Source organism: Triturus cristatus, chromosome 3_1 (genome assembly GCF_964204655.1).
Source record: "Triturus cristatus chromosome 3_1, aTriCri1.1, whole genome shotgun sequence".
Classification (NCBI taxonomy): Eukaryota; Metazoa; Chordata; class Amphibia; order Caudata; family Salamandridae; genus Triturus; species Triturus cristatus.
In genome coordinates this window covers 942,869,075-942,887,843 of record NC_140583.1, presented here as the reverse complement: position 1 = coordinate 942,887,843, position 18,769 = coordinate 942,869,075, and the positions used below count along the sequence as shown (strand labels likewise).

The 18,769-nt window shown below is 43.9% G+C and overlaps 1 protein-coding gene across 3 annotated transcripts in view; it reads left to right on the top strand.

Moving 5' to 3' along the window:
- Positions 1–18,769, top strand: part of GALNT13 (polypeptide N-acetylgalactosaminyltransferase 13) — a 1,132,509-nt gene that overhangs the window by 613,462 nt on the left and 500,278 nt on the right. For all 3 annotated transcript variants that reach the window (XM_085645529.1, XM_085645528.1, XM_085645527.1), the window contains exon 6: positions 3,698–3,815. In XM_085645529.1, coding sequence (XP_085501655.1) covers positions 3,698–3,815 — 118 coding nt within the window. The remainder of the gene's footprint in view (positions 1–3,697; positions 3,816–18,769) is intronic.

Below are 18,769 nucleotides of genomic sequence, written 5' to 3'. Positions count from 1 at the left end.
GTTATGTTTCCTCCTCACAGCAGGCTTGTGGGACCGTAAGTCCTGAAAGGCACCACAGATTCTACAATACGTCCTGCCATATATTAATTCAAACAGTAGAGAAAGGAAATCAAGAGAAAATAATTATTTAAATTAACTACATCTCATTCAGAAGGAAGCTAATTGTTGTAGGTTGGTTATGAGAGTCTTGTGGTTGAGAGTATTCAACAATGGTAAGCAGTAAAGTAGAATTAGTGACTGACACCATCATCATTATTGTCATTCACAAGTCTTCAAGCAGGGTGTTAAGAAAATATCCCTTTTCACATCCTAACTGGAAGCCTGCATAGAATTGGTCTGTTATGGTAGATTTCTATAAATACTTTGTCATTTGTGGTACCCTTCTGTTCCAGGAGTCTGGGCATGTAGGACATTTTGTGAGATCTACTTCAGCATCACAGGAAAGGTGAATCAAGGAATGTTTATTGATGAGCAGGCTGGCAGTGGAAATTGCTTGTTTACGGAACATCCACTAGTTCTCATGAGAAAGAAAGATGATGCATGTCTTCTAAAGGTTAAGACCTATAAGAGTTTGTCTGTGCATGTCAAATGTCAGGTGTACATGGGTTTGATGGTATGGTACTGGAATAGTTAGATTTAAATATTGTATTACAAGCATCTTGTTGCAGAAATATTGACAACCAAATATAAACACTACCCTATATTTGTACATTGATGATACATGTATCTTCAAGATAAGTAGACCCGCTGATAAAAATAGTATATGTATTCTTACCAATATTTACCTCTGCAATATTTTGTTGCACATATTTTGCGATTATATTCTTGTAGCACAATATTTCTGTAAGTGATATTTTGACACATCCGGAAAAGGGAATATCACCTTCTATGTAATATGCTTAGGCACTGAAATGTAGCAGTCACAAACTGACATAACACTAAGACCCTAATGAGGATGTAGTTCGGAAAGCCTCCGACGACATCTTTGGTTTGAATTCTGACCGCCGTATTATGATTACGGCGGTCCAAATTCAAACCGGCTTGTCATTCTGGCTGGTTTCCGACTAACTCAAGGAGCCCGTCGGCAAGTTGGAACCACCACCATAATCTCCTATGGACGGCGTTTCTGCCGTCGGGAAAATGATGTCGGTTTCTGACAGGCTTTCTATGTCGAGCTTTCCAACACGGAAAGCCTGTCGGAAAATGACTTTGGGGCCCCCTAGCAGGGCCCTCCTTTTTCAGCGTCCTCTGTTTGTGGGCCAAGGGGGCACCTATAGACACCCCATGTAAATCCCTACACTGTGTGGGTTGGCACCATAATGCATTACAGTGACTCCCATTTCTCTATGGAAGCTTGTGCTGCGGACGGTTTCTGACTGGCTCACAAGCTCCCATAGGTAAATGGGAGTTTGCACCCGCACCACATGCGGTCCCATTGTAATTGCAGTTTTGTACCACTGACCTGAGGTAGGTCAGTTTTGAATGGCATGGATGTCGGTCGGAGGCAACTCTGACAGACATCCTAATAGAGGCTAAGGATTCTAGTGTATCTGTAGTTCTCATTTTGCTAGCTTGGCCTAGCTTAATGTTTTAATACATTATGACGTGATAGAGGAATCAAGACATGACGCTGAAACTGCAAAACAGTGTGTATGTATGTATGGATTTTTATGGCAAGGAGAACACTGTACATGGTTTGAGAGAATGTAATACTCAGAGGGTACTTCAATAACAGTAGTATTTTAAATGCAATCTAAACTAGAAAAGTGTGAGCACTAACAACTCTAACAAGACTGAAAATAGCCCTATAGTAAAACATTATTGTGAGAGCTTTCTAATGTTTGTGGCATGCAAAATTGTTCATAAAAATGTATAAGTGCTTTTGTGTGCCATTCAGGAAGGCGTAGGCTAAGGTAGGCTCTAGATGGGTTTTCAGGAGGAAAGTGTGGTTGACTTAAAAAAATTACCAATTCAAAGTTATCATGGTCTCAGACAGACGGCTTAGAAAAATCTTGCAATAAGCTGAAAATGGCAAAAGTAACTAAAGGATAAGGTGCTTTGTTCCCTAAATTGGGTGCATTAAATCTGCATTGGTGAATTAGCATTTCTTTCTTGGTGCCTCAACTGTGCTCTTTTTTGTGAGTGCTTTACTTGTTGACTGCATTGTATATTATTTAACTTACCCCATACTGTAAGTCACTAAGCAATTCTGTGGCAATGTAGGGGACCAAGACTGGTGGCCACGTCCTTTCATACAGTCATGTAATATTGAAGCAACCTGTAATATCCTTTTCAGGAATGATGGTGAATATTATATTTCTTGCATCACATGGTTACATCATCACACTTACCACAACCGCCTTGCCGTCTTGCTTGCTCCGTTGGTGCAAGACACCTTCATGTTGAAAATGTGTCAAATACATGTGACGTCTCTACTGTGAAAGAAAGAATGCAAATATGCAGCTTGCAATCATTGGAAATACATATGTTAAGCATTTAGATAAGTAGCCATCAAACCATGCTTTGTCACGTGAAGAGAGTGTAGCATGGCCACTTCACCGGTGGAGAGCAGAGACGAGCACTTGTTATTAGGATGAACTTACTTAAAGTGATTTGTCAGACAGCCCTTTCTATCGGTTGGTTTATTGTGTCATTCATACCTTTTTTCTGTCCATCAAAGTATATATCATGGGGCACAGGGTGAGCCCACTTAAGCTATTGGCTTACCTCACCGGGAGGGGCAGCATTATGCTCCTGCACAGTGTGCATAACATCCACACAAAAATGTGTCTCCTTGAATTCCAGGGACCACTGCCCCAATGTGTGCTTTACCTAACACAAGTTTTTGGCCTTTTACTTTTTATGATTTTTTTTCCATTTTGGCATGGGCCTGTCAGCCTCCAAAAATTACTACCGTACCGCTCGCATCCATACATATGTGCACATCGCATGCACAATTCATTATTATTCCGTCATAAAAATCGAAATCAGCTGCCCTTGTTTGCAGATGCATCTACCCACATGTGCGACCATCTTTTTTAATACAAAAACTATTCAAAAATAGCCTTTGATGCATGTGCACATAAGGATTACCATCTTTAATAGATTTTTATTTTATAAAAACCTTTCAATGATCGTCACACATGCGTGCGCATGCTTACAGAGGAACGTGCATAGGCAGACACCTTTGAATTTTTTTTGTAGTAAAGTTTTACAAAAACTTAACAAACTTAACAAGCATTTGCAAAGCCAAAAGATAGGCAGGCATCGCCAGGTCTGTTGGCTTTGCCAATGCTTGTTCAAAAATTGCGATCTGTGCTGTAGTACCTTTCAATTCTGAAACTATGAGTAATTGTACAAGCCGCCGATAAAACTACTGAAAAGCAGAATGTGGCCAACACTGCTTCATGTTTCTGTGCTGTTTGCAAATTACCTGTTATATTTGCGATGGCCCATGCAGGGTGGATTGCACACGTTCATGATACGGCCCCTGATGTTCTGTGCTTAATTCAAACTGTGTAAAAATACATGCTCACTAATGTCTCTTACCTTACCATCACAGGCATATGGTTAAAACAAGCATTGCTTACAGAACCATGCTTTATTTAATATTCTAAAGAATTTGTCAAGGTGGAAAATTATTTAGATATATGAAGTGTTCCCACAGCAAATGTTTTTTTATGTTTATTTCATATAGAACCCCTACGATGGCTGGTGGATTATTTTCAATTCACAGAGATTACTTTGAAGAGATAGGAACATATGATTCTGGTATGGACATTTGGGGTGGAGAAAACCTTGAAATGTCATTTCGGGTAAGCAGCTATTTTGTTCATTTATTTACCAAAATGACTCTATAACAGAAATGTCTGCTTTCGGTTTATTTTTTTTAAATGAAGAATGTCACAAAAGTAAGTGTTTCTCAAAACTGCAAAGGATAGAAACATTTTAGGCTCTTACTATGGGTTTCAATTAAATCTCTGAAATTGCTGTACCTGTTGAAATCCGACTCCGCGGGTTGGAAATATTGCCATTAGAAGTTTTGAATTACTGCCATTACAGATTTGTATCAGGCCTCGCCCAACATTTTCTAATGGGTACGATAGATTTTGGGAATCGATATTTATTGCACCTGCTAAAGTTTGCACAAACGGTATAGTGGCAACTATGGATTTTCATTATTTGTTTCTATTTGCTAAATAGGGGCCACTGGAATTATGCGATTGTGCGGTGTTCTGCTTGGGTTTTCGGATCAGATAGAACCCACTCATCAGGGCCTCACTAACCCAGCCAGAACGTTACCCCCTCCCTAGAACCTATTTACAATCCTACAACCACATATATCTATCACCTAAGGACAAGGGATTCCTACTATGTATACCAAGATCTCACAATCGGCGGCCTCGCGATCCCATACGAATCCAGACCTCTCTGCCCAAACGACAGTATCACAAGTGGCGGCCTCGCGGTCCCATACGAACCCAGACCTCTCTGCCCATACGACAGTATCACAAGTGGCGGCCTCGCGGTCCCATACGAACCCAGACCTCTCTGCCCAGACGACAGTATCACAAGTGGCGGCCTCGCGGTCCCATACGAACCCAGACCTCTCTGCCCAGACGACAGTATCACAAGTGGCGGCCTCGCGGTCCCATACGAACCCAGACCTCTCTGCCCATACGACAGTATCACAAGTGGCGGCCTCGCGGTCCCATACGAACCCAGACCTCTCTGCCCAGACGACAGTATCACAAGTGGCGGCCTCGCGGTCCCATACGAACCCAGACCTCTCTGCCCAGACGACAGTATCAGCACAAGTGGCGGCCTCGCGGTCCCATACGAACCCAGACCTCTCTGCCCAGACGACAGTATCACAAGTGGCGGCCTCGCGGTCCCATACGAACCCAGACCTCTCTGCCCATACGACAGTATCACAAGTGGCGGCCTCGCGGTCCCATACGAACCCAGACCTCTCTGCCCAGACGACAGTATCAGCACAAGTGGCGGCCTCGCGGTCCCCTACTAACCCAGACCTCTCTGCCCAGACGACAGTATCAGCACAATCGGCGGCCTCGCGATCCCCTACGAATCCAGACCTCTCTACCCAGATGGCAGTCTCATACGACAGTTCATCCTATGGTTACCATAACATACAAAAAGGGCTCACTATTCATCAGATCACACAAGGATTGTCAGTTTGAGCACAGCCTGTTCTCAGGTTCGAGGGGCTCCTCTTTCCCTTATTCAGTTACCACTTACCTGATCAGGGTTAACATCTGTTCATGTAGCCGCAGCTGACTAGAAGAATAGGCTACCCTCTTATACAAGAACACGCAGTACATGTTGGTTCACTACAAACTGGATATTTTATTACTCATTACATACATAATCACATAACATTACGATATAACACATAACCTGCAAAGAAAAGTGAAAGATTAAGTTGTACACTCTAATAAGAAAGGGTCGACATCACCTTAGTAGTATGTAGCCTGCACTCAGTGGTCATCTAGGTTCCCTTCTCGTCTGTATCTCGGCTCGCCGGGAGTCACCCTTCTTCGAGTCACTGGGACCTCTTCCTTATCGGCTACTCTCTCCTCTCTGGTTATTCTGCTAGGAAAGCATCTGTCTCTCGGTTCTTCTCCGCCTTCAAGATGGCGTCTGTCTTCCCTGGAATAAGTAGTAGCTTTACTGCTAACGGCCAGATGCCGCCTACGGACTGAACGTGTAACTGCCTAAGACTTTCACTAATATAGAGATGCATTTCCTCATGGAAAATTCCGGCCCGTAACCTGCCGCCCACCAAATTCTTGTACCTCCCCGTACCAAGGACACGTTCCCAGCCGGCCGGCCTGATGTAGTGTCTTCGGCATGAAGAAAAATACAATCCTTCGATAAGGGCCGGCCTGAACCGGTTCTCTCCAAGCGAATAACACCTCATAACTAAAACATAGCTTTTGGCCTAGAAGCATCCCAAGCTGCCGAAGCAGAAAGAAAGATGGAGTCTCTCCCGTTTGAGGCCTAACAGGCCTGAATTCAGCACAGCTCCATGAAATACTCTCACTATAGGACAGGTTATCCCTAATACTAACAAATCTATCCCCTAGGCTATATATGCAAGCCCTGATCTATGGGGAAGAGCACAGAATCATATCAAAGTGCCTAGTAAATAGGCTCCATTCACTACTCTAACCCTTAGGCTTGAATGATAAGAGACTGAAGTCACATCCAATCACTTGTTAACACAAGAAGGCCAGGAAAATCGAGCAGAACATTTCACCCTTGACTTCAGTCTATTATACATTCATTAAATGGAACTAACATCTGTGGAAGAATAATATGAAACAAAACTAACTGATCTATGTCGAGTACCAGGTGTGCAGAATTGAAGTAGTGAAGGAACACACTGAATAAAGCAACAGATGGAAATCAAAATGGCGATAGTAATCAGAATACCTCCTAATATTTGACGTAAGAAATGCAAATCAGGTAACCAATTAAAGAGCCAGTCAAACCAGCCCTGATCAATGTGTTTTCTTACTTCTTCTGTCAAGTCATGTAGCTAGTTAATGTGAGCTCGAATGGATTGTGTATGATCAGACAAGTTAAAACAACAAAGACCCTCAAAATCGGAACAATCGTGTCCATGTTTAAGCAAAAGATAATCAATGGCCGCTCGATTTTGCAAGATAGCCCTTCGTTCACCCTGGGCGTCTAATAGCATGTCCGACAGGACTGTGGAAGTATTATTAATGGATTTCACCATCCAGCAGGCCATTTTCTCAATAGATTTGGCATTATAAACTGCCAAAGCAGGAACACCAATAATTGAAACAGCCAGGCTAAGATATTCGGACTTAGAATATAAATGCAAAGATGAGTCACAATCCTCCTGTAATCTCACTGTATCTCGAATCACACGAGAATTGGCATTCGGATGTGAGGAAAACATGAGTAGGCTCAGTCTAGTAATGGCACAAGGGCCTCCAGAAATATTTGCGGGGACATATGGCCAGGAAGTATTACCACATGAGAAAAGCCATCCGGCAGGTAGTAACATTGTGCGATAATGTTAATGACTAGGGGTAACTACCAAACTCTTGCAAGTCATATTGTTCTGGACCGAAGCACATGTTTTCGGTGTCCTTTGAAAGCACAAAGTTCGCTCATGAAGGGTGAAGGAAGTAGCACCTTTCAATTTTAGACGCAGACATTCAGAAATTGCACTAGGATTACACGTAAGGAAAAAACACATATCTCCTTGTGTGATATTATAGGTAACTATTTGGGACTGGACGGGGGGTATCTGGTCTGGTAGTTCAGTACATAAGGGGCAATACGCATGGGTGGCAAAATCGCCCAGAAGAACATTGGGGCGGGCCTTTGAAATGTTAAAAATATTAGTCAAAGTTTCCAGCGAGGCAGGGACAGCAACCAGACAGGTCGCTAAGATATCGTGTACAGATCTCATCGGCGTCAAACAAAAGTGAGGGGCATCGGTCACCCTTTTCGCCAGTAAGGTCCAAAAGTTCGATGACGAATCCCACGCAGCGAGGGAACGCGACACTCGGGTGCGTAGCTCATCCCGGGTTGACGGGATTCCTCCTCTCTCGTCGAACCAACCCGAAAATAGTCCGACGACGACACATCCTGCAGCAGCAGTCCAAAGAATGATCTGAAAGAGAATCAAATACAGGCATTAATCATTCTCGTAAGTAACATTTGTCAGCCGGGACCGCTTCCCAGCTATCTTTCCCTGGTCTCATAACTAAAATGGTGTTGTCATGACCGGTGGCAATGACCTCTGCTTGTTCAGGGGGATTCTTAGGCGACTGCACCCAAACCCTGGCCCCAGGGTTATTTGTGGAGCCAAAACCTTTCTGGCCTCGTACAGTTAGCAAAGTTGGGGCAGTGCCTTTTACCATCCCACCACTGAAGACAGGCATTATGAGTAATTGAGCCACTCGGTCAGTTCGATGGATCAGCAAGTCAGCCTCACTGCTATTCAGCAGGAGCACCTTAATCTCTCCCTGATAATCACTGTCAATGACCCCTCCAAGTACCTGAATGCCTTTTACAGCCAGCCCCGATCTAGGGGCGATTAATCCAAAATTCCCGGGTGGTATATGAACACCAACACCGGTCGCGATGATGACTCGATCTTTACCTTTTATAACGGTGTCATCCATGGCATGCAAGTCTAAACCTGCCGACCCTGGGGTCGCTCTACATGGAGCCATAGCTCCGGGAGTAATTTCCCAGTACATCACAGTCTCTCCGATTTCATTTGGCTGAGCATTAACATTCGGAGGGAACAAACGCATAAGTGGAGATTCAGCATTTAGAAAAGGACGATTATTCAAAATTAATAGCGCTTGGGGCAAAAAGTCTCGCCAATTCTTGTATTTGTCATCTGTCAATTTACGCAGCTGCTCCTTCAGCAGACCATTCAATCTCTCCACAAGACCCGAGGCCTGCGGATAGTATGGGATATGAAATACCCAGTCAATATTGTTTTCCACACAGAATTCCTGTACCAATCTTCCACGAAAATGGGATGCATTATCAGATTGAATTTGGAATGGCACACTATAATACATCATAATCAATTCCAATGTTTTAATGGTATTCAATTGGGTAGCTTGCTTACAGGGAAGGGCCACCAACAGGCCACTGTATGTATCAACAATGGTGCAAACATATTGACAATTCCTACTCATAGGGAGTGGACCAATGTAATCAATCTGCCAAATTTGAGCGGGCACTTTCCCGCGATGTAAATGACCTTTAACAATTTGGGGCACTTTGCGCTGCCTGATATGCTGACAAATGGGACAATGTAAAATAACATTTTTAATTAAATCTAGGGGAATATAAATTCCTCTATCAGCAGCCCACCTGCTAGTGGCTTTCTCTCCAAAGTGTCCTGCTTTCTGGTGTGCCCATTTCGCCAATCCCGCAATATCAGAATCTTGCGTGTCCACCACTGCCTCAGCAATTTTAGATTTCTCATCTGCAATATTATGAAAGAATTTGTCAAGAGAGTCTATCGGGGTATGAGCATCCACATGGAAGATTGTAACAGTACTCTGTGGGAGCATTTCCCAAATCTCCTGCCATAATTCTTTTCCCCACAATTCCTTGGAATGGATTTTCCAACTATGGGAATGCCAAGTCGGTAACCAAACTGCCAGTCCATTGGCAGTAGACCAAGAATCGGTGAAAATATGACATGTGCCAGGTAACTCTTGTTTCAGAACTTGATAAACAGCATAGAGTTCAGCAAATTGACTGCTCTGGCCCTCACCAGTTGTACTCAGCAATTTTTGTGTGATCGGATTATAGGACACTGCCTTCCAATGCCGTTTCGTCCCTATGAACCTTGCTGAACCATCCGTAAACCAGACATGGTTTCTGTCCTCTGCGGACAAATCATCGAAAGGTTTACCCCACTTAACAGGAGATTCCTGTACTAAAGGTACGAAACATTCACTCTCAGTCTCAGTTGATGGCGCCCGTGCCACCTGCTCATGCAAAGATGCAACTCCTTTTTGTCCCACACGTGCCCTATCTTGTATATACCATTTCCATTTAATCACACTCGCCTCTTGAGCGTGTCCAATTCGGTGAGTTTTCGGCGAACTCATAACCCACTGCATGATAGGAATTTCAGGTCGCAAACTATATCATGTCCCAAAGTCAACTGCTCGGTATCCACCAGAGCCCAATAATATGCAAGTAGCTGTTTCTCAAAAGGTGTATAACGCTCACCAGCATCAGGTAACTTTTTGGTCTAGAAACCTAACGGTACTCTACTCTTGCCTTGTTTCTGCCACAAACTCCAATTCGCATAAAGGCCTTGTACAGACACATTCAAATCCACATCACCATCACATACAGGCCATAAATCCAGAGCATGCTGAATTGCTTCTTTTGCGAGACTGAACGCATCTTGCTGTGGTTTATCCCATTCAAATGCATTCTTTTTACGAGTGACACGGTACAAAGGGGCCAATATTTGACTCAAATGAGGAATATGCTGGCGCCAAAATCCAAACAAACCAATGAAGGTTTGGGCTTCTTTCCTATTTCTCGGAACTGCGAAATCAAGAATTTTCTGTTTAACCTGAGGGATCACTTCTCGGTGCCCTTCATGCCAATTAATACCCAAAAATTTTACAGCCTGGGACGGGCCTTGTAATTTATCCGGATTGATTTCCCAACCTTTCTCACGCAGGCACTCAATGACTCTGTCCAATTGGGTCTGAACTTCCTCTTGTGTTTCGCCTTGGATCAAAACATCATCAATATAATGACACATCTGAATTTGTGGATGAACCGGTACCTCAGCCAAATGCTCTGCCACCAGCCGGTGACATATCGTAGGACTATGTACATAGCCCTGAGGAAGACTTCTAAACGTCATCTGACGCCCATTCCACGTAAAACTGAACTGTTCCTGACACTCAGGGGCAATCGGAATCGAAAAGAAAGCATTAGCAATATCAATGGACGCATACCATGTACCTGGATGTTTTTGGATTCTTTCAATTAGGGTAATAACATCCGGTACTGCAACAGTCAAAGGGGGTGTGTGTCTATTCAATTCTCGATAATCAACAGTCATGCGCCAAGAATTATCACTCTTACGTACAGGCCAAACAGGATTATTCCAAGCAGAAGTAACTGGGGTGATAACACCTGCATCCACCAACTCCTGAATAGTGGTACTAATCTCTTCATGACCACCCGGAATACGATACTGCTTCTGACGAACCACTTTTGTCGCCTGGGGAACTTTTATGGGGGGCATTCTTAAACGACCAACCCGCACAGGCCTGGACGATATATAATGCCTAGTTCCAAATTGGTAACATCCATCATCTAAGTGCAAAGTCATTCCTTTCAAAATATCAATTCCAATTATAAATTCTAAGAGTGGCACCACTAATACAGAGTATTCTTTTCTAGGAATTCTACCTATTCTCATTTCAAGTAAGGTTTGAACTGCGGGAGTTTCCTTTCCGCCTAATCCGGTAATTGTAAAAGGCTGACCTTTAAACTTCTTTGATTTTCCATGAATAAGAGTGGCCTCCGCTCCTGTATCTACCAATGCTCGGGCCCTTTGGACATTACGATGTCTCCAATAAATATCAATATCTACATAGGGTCTATTATCTCTGTGAGCCCATCTGTGTACTGGAGCTTGACCTATTTCCTAGTCATCTTTACTGCGTTCTGTGTACCAGGATAAATCAGGATAAAGACTCTCACGTTTCCTAGGTATCGATACCTCCTGTTCATATCCATCTCCATTACGAAATGGATTACTGTTCCCTGCATTGTACTGCGGGTTTCGATCGGCCAATGTGTGTCGATCCTCTCTCCTTCTCAACTCAGGGGATTGATCCCTATCATCTCTGCGTCTGCTGTTAACATAATCATCTCTCCCCCTCTCTCTTTCCCCCTCTCTCTCCCTGTCTCTCTCACGACGGGGGGACAAGTCACGCACATAACGTCGATCATCACGACGATCAGAGCGCCCACGGCGGTCGTCATCACCGCTACCGTCAGAAAAACCACGATCACACTCAGTCGTCCGAACACGCCGGGCACCCTCCTTCCGATCCAAGCCACGTTTGCGAAACATTTCCCACAAACGAGAAGTAGTCTCACCATCAATGTCCTCTTTCCGCACACCATCGGCCAGAAGACCAAGAAACATATCACGTCTAGTAAGTTTATTGTCACCAGGAGTACGAGTGTCAGGCCGGGATTGCCGTTCAGGTCTAAACCACTCACCCAACTCACCGAGTTGGCGTACCGATTCCAGCACCACAGATAACATGTTACCAGTCTGATTAATCAATAAAGTCATCATAACCTGCTTATAAGCAACAGGAGAAGAACGAATAATACGATTCCGCACAGAAGATGTCAAGAAACCATCAAGCAACCTGTCAGCAGTATTCAGAAAAATTGCCGTTTTCATCACCTCCTCTTTGAGACGTTGCGTAGCATCGCGCAAAGTATACCACGGTTTGTCATTCACAGGCCAATCAGATTCAGTAGGATATTTTTTGATTACAACCCTCAGTCGCCAATTGAAGCAAAGAAATTTGACCACCAACATTAAAGTTGCGAAAATGATCCTGTACAGTAGAATCCGAACTCAAGGAACAAAACTTCAAACAATCGCCAGCATCCAACATAATGCCAGCAGCGCCCAATTCATAAAGGCGCACCATCCATGTGAGTAAGGACTCACCAGCTCGCTGCCGAAATCTTTGTAAAATATCACTAATTTCTTGTTGAGTAAAATCCTCCAAAGAGTCTAAAGCAATACCATTCGGAGCACCGGGAGCCTGCTGCAACTTCCGCCGAAAAACCGGATGCACCGAGACCGCGGGACGAGCATCACAAGGAGCTCGACCAGTACACGTAGAGGAACAATCAGTGTAAGAAGCATCGACCCCACTCGAAGGACGAACGCAATCATGGAGTGCACCATCAGAGGCGCAAGAAGCAGATTTACAATCACGGCCGGAGCGAGAGGACTCGCGCTTGGCAAACTCCTCACCCGAGGAAGGAGAATCACTGGAGTTCCAGATATTACCATCCCATTCATCAGGATTCCAATCCAGTCCGGCTTTCGCCACGACCAGACGCACTTTTCGCTTCGAAACTCGACCACGCCGATTTTTGTATTTATAACGAGCAATTCGCACAGCCGCCCTCTCGGCAATAGTTTGGTACGTATCAAGTTTGTCGGCAAGCAACTTATTTTGACACCGCAACAAAGTATGAGCATTCTGAATCTCAACAAAATTCGCTTCCACATCCTTATGCACATTCTGTAATTTCAACAGCCTCTCATGCAGGATCCTGTACGCAGACAGAACAATCCAACCTCTGCGCCCCAAAACGGGAAGGTCATCACCCTTAGATATGGGCGCCTTCTGTAAACAAGCGATCACATCAGCCGGCTCCGCCAGTTCCAAAAAAGAATTCCAATTCTCACTCAAACCAGTAGAATCAGCCCACTCACGGGCTAAGGCCTCATAAGGCGTTGAATCCCAGCCGGGAATATCAACGGGCAACTTAAAAGTAGATTTCGACTTTCTAGAAAACATGTTTGAAAATAAAGAAAAAGAGAGAAAGAAAAAGAAGAAAGAGAAAACAAAACTACACTCACAGTTATGTAAAAATAATATACAAACGAAACCACACACGCACCAGAAGCAAACACAATACAACCACAACGCACACAGGTTTCGTAAACGGTTCGTGACGCCAAATGTTCTGCTTGGGTTTTCGGATCAGATAGAACCCACTCATCAGGGACTCACTAACCCAGCCAGAACGTTAGCCCCTCCCTAGAACCTATTTACAATCCTACAACCACATATATCTATCACCTAAGGACAGGGGATTCCTACTATGTATACCAAGATCTCACAATCGGCGGCCTCGCGATCCCATACGAATCCAGACCTCTCTGCCCAAACGACAGTATCATAATGGCGGCCTCGCTGTCCCATACGAACCCAGACCTCTCTGCCCATACGACAGTATCACAAGTGGCGGCCTCGCGGTCCCATACGAACCCAGACCTCTCTGCCCAGACGACAGTATCACAATGGCGGCCTCGCGGTCCCATACGAACCCAGACCTCTCTGCCCATACGACAGTATCACAAGTGGCGGCCTCGCGGTCCCATACGAACCCAGACCTCTCTGCCCAGACGACAGTATCACAAGTGGCGGCCTCGCGGTCCCATACGAACCCAGACCTCTCTGCCCAGACGACAGTATCACAAGTGGCGGCCTCGCGGTCCCATACGAACCCAGACCTCTCTGCCCATACGACAGTATCACAAGTGGCGGCCTCGCGGTCCCATACGAACCCAGACCTCTCTGCCCAGACGACAGTATCACAAGTGGCGGCCTCGCGGTCCCATACGAACCCAGACCTCTCTGCCCAGACGACAGTATCAGCACAAGTGGCGGCCTCGCGGTCCCATACGAACCCAGACCTCTCTGCCCAGACGACAGTATCACAAGTGGCGGCCTCGCGGTCCCATACAAACCCAGACCTCTCTGCCCATACGACAGTATCACAAGTGGCGGCCTCGCGGTCCCATACGAACCCAGACCTCTCTGCCCAGACGACAGTATCAGCACAAGTGGCGGCCTCGCGGTCCCCTACGAACCCAGACCTCTCTGCCCAGACGACAGTATCAGCACAATCGGCGGCCTCGCGATCCCCTACGAATCCAGACCTCTCTACACAGATGGCAGTCTCATACGACAGTTCATCCTATGGTTACCATAACATACAAAAAGGGCTCACTATTCATCAGATCACACAAGGATTGTCAGTTTGAGCACAGCCTGTTCTCAGGTTCGAGGGGCTCCTCTTTCCCTTATTCAGTTACCACTTACCTGATCAGGGTTAACATCTGTTCATGTAGCCGCAGCTGACTAGAAGAATAGGCTACCCTCTTATACAAGAACACGCAGTACATGTTGGTTCACTACAAACTGGATATTTTATTACTCATTACATACATAATCACATAACATTACGATATAACACATAACCTGCAAAGAAAAGTGAAAGATTAAGTTGTACACTCTAATAAGAAAGGGTCGACATCACCTTAGTAGTATGTAGCCTGCACTCAGTGGTCATCTAGGTTCCCTTCTCGTCTGTATCTCGGCTCGCCGGGAGTCACCCTTCTTCGAGTCACTGGGACCTCTTCCTTATCGGCTACTCTCTCCTCTCTGGTTATTCTGCTAGGAAAGCATCTGTCTCTCGGTTCTTCTCCGCCTTCAAGATGGCGTCTGTCTTCCCTGGAATAAGTAGTAGCTTTACTGCTAACGGCCAGATGCCGCCTACGGACTGAACGTGTAACTGCCTAAGACTTTCACTAATATAGAGATGCATTTCCTCATGGAAAATTCCGGCCCGTAACCTGCCGCCCACCAAATTCTTGTACCTCCCCGTACCAAGGACACGTTCCCAGCCGGCCGGCCTGATGTAGTGTCTTCGGCATGAAGAAAAATACAATCCTTCGATAAGGGCCGGCCTGAACCGGTTCTCTCCAAGCGAATAACACCTCATAACTAAAACATAGCTTTTGGCCTAGAAGCATCCCAAGCTGCCGAAGCAGAAAGAAAGATGGAGTCTCTCCCGTTTGAGGCCTAACAGGCCTGAATTCAGCACAGCTCCATGAAATACTCTCACTATAGGACAGGTTATCCCTAATACTAACGAATCTATCCCCTAGGCTATATATGCAAGCCCTGATCTATGGGGAAGAGCACAGAATCATATCAAAGTGCCTAGTAAATAGGCTCCATTCACTACTCTAACCCTTAGGCTTGAATGATAAGAGACTGAAGTCACATCCAATCACTTGTTAACACAAGAAGGCCAGGAAAATCGAGCAGAACATGCGGCTGTGGCGATTTTCACATAATTATAGATTTGTCGCATTTGCCACATAATCCATCATCTGCTACATAATCTGCAGATTTTAATTAAATTCGTTTCTAGCAAGAATGTTTCAAAAGTTACTAAAAATGCAACAACACGCTTTGTCGCACAGTGGAAGGCCATTGGCAAAGCTGGACTGGTCCCCTTCCTGTTGCTTATTGCTATAACTGGGTGTTAAACTGTTACTAGTGAGATGCAACCAATTCCCAGAGAGTGTTATCAAGTTTTAAAATGACCATATAATGAGGCAGTACTATTAAAAATTGTGCCACACTATGCTGCAGAATTATCCTATTCTTGCTGCATAATTTACTCAACCTTGCTGCACAATTTGGCCCTCTCCTGCTGCATAATTCCAGTGGCCCTGCATATATGTCAAAACACACAATAGATGCACTTCTATACCTTTGTTGAACCATATCTCTTTAGTATTATTGCGTCACAAGAGTACTAAAGGCCCGATGTAAATATATATGTGGCCTAGCCAAACATAAAAGGATGCAGCCAAAATGATGCTACTCCATAACAAATATGCAAAACAGTTGGTCTGGTGTATACTCTACCTCACGTCCACCCGATGCAACCATCAACATCTTGACGTTAACAGACCAAATTCCCTTTCATTTTCTATTTCTGGTCAGAACATGGACATCGTTCTAAGTATGTTCATGAACTGTGAATGGGTCTCTAAGAGGTGTCACAAGACATATTCTCAGGAGATATCCAAAATCACCTATTGAAATTACATTGGCATGTTTTAGATTTGCTGTATTTGTTATCCTATTGTATAAAATACATTAGGAAATTATTCATACAGTCACAATATAAATCATGTCTACTGAATGAACTAAATATATGTTTGTGTGTGTGTGTGCGTGTGTGTGTGTCTGTGTATATGTGATATTTCTACATTATATTCAATATGAATAAATCTTGCATCTGTTTTCAAATTTGAACATTTTGTATGAAACATCTGCTTGTTTTATTTTTCATTGCTATAATTATTATGGGTAATATTCGTTTATCGGAAATGTAGATATAACTACTCATATATATTAATAAAAAAGAATGTTGGATACATCAAGTAGCCAGGTAAGATGGGTATAATAAGTCTCCATGGTATTGGGAAGTCAGCTTGTATGCTGGATCATGATGAGTTGTGCCGAAGTTTATTGAGGCAGCAGTGTGTGAAACACAGATCTGCCTCATATACCTTCTGTATATTAATTGTGTGCTCCATTTTACTGTTGAAGGATATGTGTTCACATGTACGAGGTGAAATCAGTGCAACATACATTCAGTCATGCCCCCTACATACATTGAGAAAGCATACAATAGCAGAAAACATTTGCCCGCATTGGCTGCACGTCAGTCCATGGGAAATACAATGTGGTGTCCACTGATGTTCAACAACACATCCATCACATGTTTGAGTATTTTAGAAAGTGTGGACTGGAATATCCCATGCACTATTGACACTATGTGACCTGTGCAGCCTGTTACTAAGTAAGAGTACAAGTCAGTGTCTTTTTTTAAGCATTTTGGGGGCCCTACGCCAGACATTTTTGTTGCCTCCAATATGGAACAAATTCACATTTTATTACCCATTTCTTGCGAATTTATGCCAGTATGACACCAAACTTTATTAAATTATGTGTTAGATTTTAACAGGGCCACACAAAAACTGTTGAAATATGTCTTGCTCAGGACCTAACATAGCACAGAGTGAAAATACAGTCAGAGCTAGATATAGGCACACAAGAACAAAGGTTTAGATAGATACATATGACACAGAGAGGTCAGATCGAGAGACTTTGGACACTTGGAAGCAGGCCCTGGGCAAATACTCACTATATCCATGCCTTAAAATGCCTCCAGTACAAGTACTGCCAATAATTTCAGTAGTAGAGCTGCTGGACCCTAGCAGTCACTTCAGGGTGAGGGGGTAATTAATGGAAGGTAGTGTCCAGTTCTAATCTGTAGGTAGCAAGTACCTTTTTTCATGTCACGTTCAGTTGATCTGCCATGTCCTCTAAATTCTCAGTCCACTCCTGAATCTTTGAACCCTTGGACGTTGCAGCAATGCATGGGTCTGTGTACACTGTTGCATGGCTTGCTGCTGCTAGACTGTGGACATGTTGTGCATGAGCATGACATATGCTAGTAGTGGTGCATCCATTGTGTTGTTCAGCAAAATTATGTCTTGCCTGCATCTTCTTGTAGGCAGATAATTTAAATCCCTGGGTTAGTGCTGATACATGTGTGGCCAGGTGCATGAAATCGGGATAATGTGGTGCTTGTTGCAGGGCGTAAAGCTACACATTTGTGAGTCTAGGTGGCTTTATTTAAAACCTCAAGGTTATTTGTGATGTTTGATGAAATGATTATTCATTTACATTTTAAATGCTTTAGTTTCTAGAAATGTGACACCTGATAGGTAATGGTGCTAAATGTCAGTGCTATGTTCTACTGCTTTTCACATTAATAGGTGATTTGTGATTGTGTTTCAATTTCTGAAGGTAGAAAAAGAAATGTATGGAATAAATACAACTATTAATATTAAAGGCAGAATATACTTTTCATATGCAAGCAATTTTGAAAAGATATACACATTTTTCAGAATGTGGTCAACAGACTTATAATTAAGGGAAATGCTTCCTGTATGCAGTTTTTACTGATTTGTGCTGTAACTATGTCACTGCTCTAAGTCCAATGTGGGCTATTGTTGAAGGATCGGGTGATAAGATGGATGCCCAAGGGTCTAAAGTCCACTCCTCTCTTTGCCACCTTCCTGGAGGCAAAGATAAGGCATGACCAGAGAATTTCCTAATTCCTCCTGAGGGGTTCCTCCAGAGCTCACACCATGAAATTCAGGATCTTATTGAATCCCACAACCAGCAGATTATTCTTTGGGTGAAATGCTGTGAAGAAGTGTTAGGTTTCTTCTAATTCCTTCCACATGACCTTCGTATACTAAGTATGAAATTGGTCTCTCTGTCAAAAACTACAGTTCTGGCAATTAGATTTGTAACTATTTCAAGTAGAGCTGTGGTCCTCGTGGTCCATTGACTGGCGTTGTTAGGAGTTTAATGGTCACAACAGAGTAGATCCCCACAATCTCAAAATGTACTCTCTGCACTAGTAAGAGTACCAGTGAGGGTCTTGTCTGGCCACCCAGCTTGTCAAATGCTTGATAAATCTGGCATTGAGAGAAACTCTACACATCCGGGCCAATGCAAACAGAGAACATGAAGGGATTGTCTGGTGC